At 32.8% G+C, this 9,517-nt stretch overlaps 1 protein-coding gene across 1 annotated transcript; it reads left to right on the forward strand.

Annotated features, from left to right (window-relative positions):
• The first annotated feature begins 5,763 nt into the window (after positions 1-5,763).
• Positions 5,764-8,614, forward strand: LOC102590168 (probable inactive leucine-rich repeat receptor-like protein kinase At1g66830). Its single transcript, XM_006344109.2, has 2 exons — positions 5,764-7,500; positions 7,627-8,614. Exons 1-2 carry the CDS (start codon positions 6,027-6,029, stop codon positions 8,295-8,297), a joined length of 2,145 nt encoding a protein of 714 aa, XP_006344171.1. The 5' UTR covers positions 5,764-6,026; the 3' UTR covers positions 8,298-8,614.
• The last annotated feature ends 903 nt before the right edge of the window (positions 8,615-9,517 follow it).

Genomic DNA, 9,517 nt, shown 5'->3' on the forward strand with positions numbered 1-9,517 from the left:
GACAGGCAAAGCAGAACCATTTGACAGTATCAATAGGTTCAACAAGATCCAATAAATCCATAAAGAAAGTATGAATTATCAACTGTTGTTGGATAGGTTTGAAGAAGAAGATAAGAGAAAAATAGTTCAAGTTACTTTTGATGGACAATCAATCTTTTTTAATTCACGCATTTGTAATAGAAAGTTTGAGGCTGATAACTCAACTTTCTTCTTGATTGGCATATTTTTACATTATTTAAGCATCCTCATTTGTAATATCATCATGGAATGTATACAAACTCTGTGGTGATCAGAAAATACTTAGGTTTCTCTAGCGCTTATTTTCTTCATGATTGTTAGGTAGTAGACACTTAATTAAGATTAATAAGGTAAGACCTAGCCCCCCTTGCTTGCACTTATCCCTATTGATATTTTTTATGTTTAATAAAAGGCCACTAGACTCTGTCTAGTGGTAAATTTGCGAGAAAAATAATAATCAAATAACGTAGAATTTAATAGGCAATCTTAATTTTCTTGTAATTTTTTGTTTTTTGCTTTAACCAAGTGACCTCTTATTAATGGCTGAGACAGGTAGAGTTGAGGTGGTTTATCTGAACTCCATTCGATAGAAATTACATTAGTTTTATATAGTTTTTTAAAAAATAATTCTTATATATATGTATGTATGTTGAACTCTCTTCAATTTTTCATGTGTTTACTTTTTTATATTTTGGACCTTCTTAGTGAAAATCTTGAGTTCATCATTGTCTTCTACCATATAACATCTTACTATTACGACAATTGTATAATACTTCTAACGAACTATTTGATATACTAAATTTTCACTATTTCTATATTACGTAGAACTTCTAACGAACGGTTTGCTATACTAACTTCTGAAATATTGTCTCATCACATATCAAGTCCTATGTACATCAACTAATTTGGCATTGTTTTGAGAGAATAAAGCAATAGTTGATTGATTGATATTATCCAAATTTACTTAGAGATGCTTTTTTTTATATATATATAAAATAAAGTGGACGGCATCTATTTCATTTGGGATATAATTATTATGTAATATTGGGACCAACTTGTATATTATAGAGGCAATTTTAAAAGTAGATCAAAGAAAAACAAAACAAAACAAAAATAGGAAGAATTTCTTAGACAAAATTATTGGATCCACATGTACTCTATATTATACTTTTTTACCAATTAACCATAGCAAGTTTTAAAAAAATGTTCTCTTTTGAGGCTTAGTATTGAGAATACAATCTTTTATATAATAATAAAACATATCAGGATAATATTCTCACAGAAAAAGGTCATATTGTACGTAGTGACGGAACCAAAATTTTTAATAAGGGGTTCAAAATCTATAGAAATAGACAAACGAAGTAGCCGAAGGGGGTTCGACATCTACTCTATATACATAAAAAATTATTTTAATCATGTATAACAATATAAATAAGATAATTTTCCGCCGAAGGGGGTTCGGATCCCCCTTCGTATAAGGTGGTGTTTATATCCCTACATTATTCAAATAGGGAAAAACGTCGCGGTGACTCAAAATATAAACAATTGATTCAATTTTAAAAGAATTTTAACAATAAATGAATTTTAAAGGAGTCGCCACCTAATTTTAAGAATAAACTAGGAAACTATTAAGTGATCTACGAAACCAAGATTCTAGGTAAGGGGTTCAAGTTATTTCGAAGGAAAGGTGTTAGGCATCCTTCGAAATCCACAACTGTGGGTCCCGACTGAATTCATTTTTTCAAATTGAGGAGGAAAATAAAATAATGTACAAATAAAACAAATATACAATATACAAAAGTAATAAAATAAAATAATATAAGAAGCAACCTAGATTTGCCTATCGTCAATAATATACGATAATAAATCAAAATATTATTCGAACCTTGTTCGAATAGCTTCAATGTGAAGCAGCTCCGGGTACCTGTAAAGACACTTAGTAAAAGTGTTAGTACTAAATAAATATGAATAAAAATAAATAAATTAATAGTAACTTAAAAATAAAAACTCGTCTTATTAACATGGGAGACCTTGAAAATCGACGATAATTTCTTCATCGGCCAATTTTAACATATAAAAACTACAAACATAAACTAAATTTCCGTCTTTTAAAATGAAGAGGCCTCTAAAACCGACGGAGAGATTTTTTTATTGGCCATTTTGAACAAACAAAATATATGAAATTAAACTAAATTTCCGTCTTTTACAATGTAAAGGCCTCCAAAATCGACGGAGAAATTTTCTCATTGGCCAATTTTAACATACAAAACAATTTAGCAAAGCACAAAATGTCTAAAATTAACTTTAAACAAAAGGATAAACATAATAATAATAATAATAATAATAATAATATCAACCATAACAACACCAACCGTAACAATATAGTAACAAGACTAATACTGCTACTACTAATAATAATAAAATATTAGTAATAATAATAGCCAACAGTAATGTACTACCCAAATAGCAATAAACAATATAAAATAAGTAAATCAAATCTAAAAGTCATTAACCAGTAAATGTCAATATATGAAAAATAAGAAACCACTGTAATTGATAAATCCGATTAAAAAATCAAATTAATTACCGACAAAATCTCAAAACATCAAAATGAACGAATCTAGAAATTATAACTTAACTTAAATGTGTCCAACAACAAAAACAAAAAAACAAAAACTAAAATAATAATAAAAACCACATCATCCAACAATACTTCAATATAACTCTTAGAACAAATGAAAACAATAAATAATAGAGCAAGATCTATAAAAATGAAGTATTAACAACACAAATATAACTTGCAAAACAGATAAAAAAAATGTGAGGAGGAATAAAGGAAATACAGAGTACCGTGGTGATGATAAGAGTCTAGGACTGATGGTGCTCATTGGAGCTTGGAACTCCCGTTCGCTGGCGGTGGAGCCACGCCAGAGCTAGAGTTTGGGGTTATCGTCGTTCAGGTGAGAGCTTTGAGCTCACTTATTCCGCCGGAAAATGGCTCACTGGTTCGAGCTCTGGTTCGTCGGCGTTAACGGAACACCTATAAAACAAACAAATGAACGGAAAATCGAAAAGGGGGAAGGGACTGGCCGTCGTTTAGCTTTTATCTTTTGCTCCGGCTCATTGGAACGTGGAGCTCCTCGCCGGAGTCACTGGCGGTGTGAACGGGTAGCGTTTCGCGAAGGAGTCTGGTAGTGGGAGGAACAGGGATTGGTTTTGCCGGAGAAACAAAAAAAAATATAAGGGGTTTTTGAGTGGCGGTTCCAGCGGCTGGTTTGGGGTCTGGCAGAGAAGGAAAATGGGGTGGGTTTTGGGGTTGGATCTGGTGGAGAAGAAAGAGATTGTTTTGTGCTTCTATTTGGTTATATTCCGGCGAGGTTTCGCCGGTAAAATGAATAAGAGGAAGGTGGGGGATCTGGTGGGGTTTGAGGTGGTGGAGGCTAAGGGAGGAAAAGGGGAGAGGAAAAAAAATTAGGGTTTTTGCCATTTAGAAAAATCTTGCCTCCTAAAAATAATTCACCACCTCCCTTTAACCTAATGTGTTAGTTTTATATGTAGAGAATTGAAAATTATCAATGGGCCCAAGTCATGGGCTCAAGGTTGTGGCCCAAAATATATGTGGTAAGAAATTTTATCCACATCGAAATGAATTTCTGAACTATATTAAAAATAAATATTAAAAGATGTAATGAACGTAACTAATGACATGTAAAAAGTGTAATTTTAAGATTAACTAGGAAAAAAAAATTCTAAATTTTGATAAATAAGAATAGTTATCGATAAACTTATTTAAAATTATAAAAAAATTATCTTGAACTATTAAATAAATAAAACTTAAAAGTTATGAATTTTTTAAATATTAGGCCAAAATTGGGTGTCAACAATTACATTTCATATTGATATTTGATTGAGATCATCATTCCCTTCAATTTTTTAAATATTAGGCCAAAATTGGGTGTCAACAGGTGGCTCCGCCCCTCATTGTACGTAAACTTTATCTTTGTGAGGGATAAAAATGTTATTTCTGATAAATTCTCGATTTATTAAAGTGTTAATCACGTAAGACTTTAATTCTGAAATCATCTCAAGAAATTTAGAAATCACTTCACCTAAGGCATGAAGAATATTTTTAGGTCAAATAAAGCATGTAGAGTGATTAATTAGTCAGTCAAAGTGCATGCTTTTATAGAAATCTGTTACTAATTATTATATTTAATTTTGCTAATTAACAATAGATTATTTTTAACTCAATTGTCCAACAATATAAAGACAATCCTCACTGTCATATGTGGACACTTTTTTACCAACTTTATATCTTGACCCTACATCTCTTCTTGTAATTCTAACCCCTCAAAAAACAGAAAACAAAAAAGTGGTCCTCAAATTTTGTTTATTATTACAAAATTAGCTAGTTTGTACTTTTACCATTTTTGTTGATAAGATATAGAGTTACCCCAAACCTAGCTTGTTGTGAGTTGTCATTTCTTTAATTTATTTTTTCTTTTCATAAGGTATGGTCCATCACTTTGTACATATTTCCAATTTCTAGAAAGAAAAATAATAATTTATTTTTTAATTTATATAAAGATATTTAATTAGTATATATATAGATAGAGAAAAGATGAAAGAAGATATAAGATACATCATAATGAAATTATAATGACTGTACAAATATGTAAAGGTAGCTTAGTGGATTAAAATATGCTGTGGATTATAGATAAATGACTCTCAAGAGCTTCTATTCATAGAATCGTGAACCATTAATTATGGAAGGGAGTGTTGTAGTAATATTTTGATTGTAAAAGAGAGAGGAACGACTAGATGGTGATAATTGCCCATTTTGTTCGATTAGATTGATAGATATATATATATTTTTTTAATTTAATCAATCAGATTTGACATCTAAATATGAACTTATCGATGTTAGAGAAGGTTTCAAGGGCTAGATCATTCATTGATTCTAATTAATTTAGAGAGTCGTTGATTCAATCAAATTTGACGCCTATACTAGAAATTTTAAATTGTCTATCTCAAATCCAATAAAAGCGAAGAATTATGGTAACTAAAAATCAACATAAATTTATTGATTCATGATAAATTCTTATAATACAAATTTCACCTGAAGGTATCCATCTAAGCATGCATTACTTCAGTACCCAAAATGTGATTAAAGTTTACGTAAAAATAAAAAAAATATCGGCATAATATTTTTCTCATTTTTTTCCACCTTAAATAGGAAGGTATGAAGGTTATGATTAGAGTAGATGCTTAACAAATAGTTGAACATTCTCTTATTTTTTAACGTGATTAGTCTTGGTGGTAGAGCATCGTGTCTATCATAGTATTAACTCTATTCATATAGTTTCTTGCTTTTGATATCTAATATCATTTGTTGTCTATTTGTTCCTTTCATAAATGTTTTGAATCATGTTTTACCATAGCGACTCCGTACCCAAGAGAACTTTATCGTTATCTATTATTATTGTTAATGTTCCTTTCATAAATGCTCTAAAGACTCCCTAACAAAAGGAATTTCATATTCAAGAAGACTCAAACACGAAACGTCAGTTAAGGAAAAATAAATAGTTATCACTCCATCACAACTTTCGTTGGTGCAATTGTTGTTATTATTTCAACTGTTTCAAAAAATCTTGTTTTTTCTACATTTACCTTAATGGGTCCTAAAATTGTCCCATATATATCCTTATAACCCCACTACATTGATATACTACATTAAAGCTTCTTTTTAGTTCTTTCTTCTGTTTGTTTTTCCCCAAAGTTGAGAAAAACATTAATCTATTTTCCCAACGTCTCTTTATTTTCTTAGCTGAAATCAACTTTACCTTTTCTCACTCTCAAAAGTCTCACCTTTCACACTCTTTTTTCTCTCTTAAGCTCCATTCTTGGTTATCTGGTGTACAAAAGGTAAGGTCTTTGAGACACCCTTTTGCTCATTTTTCATTTTTCAGCTGTCACTGTTCTTGATTTCATCATATTTGTAGATAAAAATGCGATCTTTTTTGTTTTTTTGCATTTTCTTGATTCTGTGTAGTTGTGTTTTTGTTACTTCTTTGAATGATGAAGGGATAGCTCTTTGGTCATTCAAAAAAGGTATTGGACAAGACCCTGAAGGGTCACTTAAAAATTGGAACTTTTCTGATGAAACCCCATGTTCTTGGAATGGTGTTACATGCAAAGACCTAAAAGTTGTATCTGTTAGTATACCTAAAAAGAAACTCACTGGGTTTCTTTCTTCTAGTCTTGGATCTCTTACTGGGCTTAGACATGTTAATTTGAGAAGTAATTTGTTTTCTGGTAGTTTGCCTGTTGAGCTTTTTGAGGTTCAAGGTTTGCAAAGTTTGGTTCTTTATGGGAATTCCTTTTCTGGGGTTATACCTATTGAGGTTGGGAAGCTAAATTATCTTCAAACTTTGGATTTATCACAAAATTTCTTGAATGGGTCTGTGCCTATAACATTACTTCAGTGTAAGAGATTGAAGTTTCTTTATTTAAGTCATAATAACTTTACTGGTGTTGTACCAGAGGGGTTTGGGGGTAATTTGTCTGCATTGGAAGAACTTGATCTTGGATTCAACAAATTTGATGGTAAAATTCCAAGTGATTTGGGAAATTTGTCTAATTTGCAAGGAACTGTTGATTTGTCTCATAATATGTTTAATGGTTCGATTCCGGCTAGTCTTGGTAATCTTCCTGAGAAGGTGTATATTGATCTGACTTATAACAATTTGAGTGGTCCAATTCCACAAAATGGTGCTCTGATTAACAGAGGACCTACTGCTTTTATTGGAAATCCTGGGCTTTGTGGACCTCCGTTGAAAAACCAGTGTTCTGCACAAAGTGATGCAAGTTCACCGTCCTCGGAACCTTTCTTGCCTAATAACGTACCTCCCTTAGATGGTGCTGGAGGGGATGGGAATGGTAGAGGTCTGAGTAGAGGTGCTGTAATTGCGATAATCGTGGGGGATGTGGTTGGAATTTGTGTTATTGGGTTGTTATTCTCGTATTGTTATTCGAGAATCTGTGGTTGTGGGAGGAAAAAGGATGAATCCGGATTTGGTTTTCAGAAGGGGGGAGGGAAAGGAAGGAAAGAGTGTTTATGTTTTAGGAAGGATGAGTCGGAGACGTTATCGGAAAATGTTGAACAATATGATCTAGTGGCACTAGATAATCAAGTGGCATTTGATCTTGATGAACTTCTCAAGGCATCTGCTTTTGTCCTTGGTAAAAGTGGTATCGGCATTGTGTACAAAGTTGTGCTTGAAGACGGACTTAACTTGGCTGTGAGGAGATTAGGCGAGGGTGGTTCACAGAGATTTAAGGAATTCCAGACGGAGGTCGAAGCAATTGGAAAACTGAGACATCAAAATATTGTGACTCTTCGTGCCTATTATTGGTCTGTCGACGAGAAGCTACTGATATATGACTTCATTCCAAATGGAAACCTTACCACCGCAATTCACGGTATGCTTCAAACTTAGGCTGTTGCATTCTCGTTTATCGTTTTTTCTTTGATTTCCACAACTGTTTTAAGCTTTCGTGATTATTAAGTTATTAACTTGTCTTTTTGCTTGTGTAATCAACTCTTAGGAAAACCTGGTATGGTGTCATTTACACCGCTTTCGTGGTCCATTCGACTGAAAATAATGAAGGGAACTGCAAAAGGTTTGGTTTATTTACATGAGTACAGTCCCAAGAAATATGTTCATGGTGATCTAAAGCCATCTAATATATTACTTGGGCACGACATGGAGCCCAAAATCTCCGACTTTGGACTTGGACGTCTTGCTAATATAGCCGGAGCATCTCCTACGTTGCAATCCAACCACATGACCTCTGACAAACCACAACAAAGTAAGCAAGGCAGTGCACTATCAGAGTCCGGGACAGTTACATCAACTACAACATCTGGTTCTTGCTACCAAGCTCCCGAGGCATTGAAAGTGGTGAAACCATCTCAAAAATGGGACATTTACTCGTATGGAGTGATCTTGCTTGAAATGATCACGGGAAGAACCCCGATTATCCAAGTAGGTTCTACAGAAATGGATCTAGTAAACTGGATTCACTGGTGCATTGAAGAGAAGAAGCCACTTTCGGATGTATTGGACTCATATTTAGCTCAAGATGCTGATAAAGAAGAGGAAATGATTGCGGTTTTGAAGATTGCAATGGCGTGTGTTCACAGCAGCCCGGAGAGAAGACCCTCAATGAGATACATATCTGATGCATTAGAAAGACTGCAAGCTTCCTCTGAATGAACGATCGAAACAGAACCTGAAGGCTACACATTGCAGAGTAAGGATCACAGCATCTAACCGATAACTATGGAGCACGATCACTGCTTGGCGCGCGATCATATTGACTAACAGTAGTAATCTCCACTTGTCTGTTTGAATATTGGCCTTCTTGCTCTCTAATTGCAAGGTTTTTGTTGTGTCTATTTGTTGTTTCCTTCTATTGATGAACATAAGTTATTTGTTCTCTTTATTACTACTACTATTCATCTTTGTGTGTCACAAATGAGTTTATGTAAATAAAAATGATTGTCAAAATAATAAATAAGATAGGTGTAAGCAATAACTATGTCTGTTGTGAGTCTGCAAGTGTTGGTACTATTTTTGTCAATACTCTCTGTCAGTAAATGAAATTCTTTTAACAAAAAGATATTAATGTCTTGTAGTACTACTAATAAATGCATTTTGTGACAGCTGCATGATTTTGTCATCTACCATTATCTCAGTTTTACAGTTATTGGTTGTTTGTTTATGGTAACTTTGAACACTGAGATGCACTGACATAATACACGTAAGATGTTACGTAGGATACGTAAATTATCACGTAGGACGTATATAGGATGCATATGTTACTTGTTAACTTTATACAAATTTGTGCACATTCAAAATTGAACGGTATCTAAATGCAAGTTGAGGTCAAGTTAAAGGGTAATTATGGTGCATAAAGCTTTCTGCCATATGCATGGAGTTTAAGGAAAGATTCACCACATTGAATCTTATGTACATAGTTTTATCTTACATTTCTATAAAAGGTTTCCCCGGCTTGAAAACGTAACATCCAAATCACATGATGTCAACTTTAAATGTTACGCCGCAGGTCGCAAGCCAAGCTCACAAGTCTTAACTTCTATTATGATGATAGTGTACAAATATTTACGTTATCAAGTTACCTAAAAGATAATTACAAATAATAATCGTTTGTTTAAAAATGAGGTTAGTAACCTAGAAGAGCACATGAATGAGCTTGTCTTGCATAATATTGACTGTATAAAAAGTATTTGCGCTATCAAATAATCCAAAAGATAATTATATAATTGTTCATAAATTTTTTAATCAACAACATAAAAAAAGACAAATGAAATTATTATTTTGATGCATGCACCTAGGATGCCATCTAAAAATGTTTCTTGAATTGAAGGAAAAAAGAGGCTAAATTTAATCATGAGAATAAAATGCAAATTAAT

Source organism: Solanum tuberosum, unplaced genomic scaffold (genome assembly GCF_000226075.1).
Source record: "Solanum tuberosum cultivar DM 1-3 516 R44 unplaced genomic scaffold, SolTub_3.0 scf00051, whole genome shotgun sequence".
Lineage (NCBI taxonomy): Eukaryota > Viridiplantae > Streptophyta > Magnoliopsida > Solanales > Solanaceae > Solanum > Solanum tuberosum.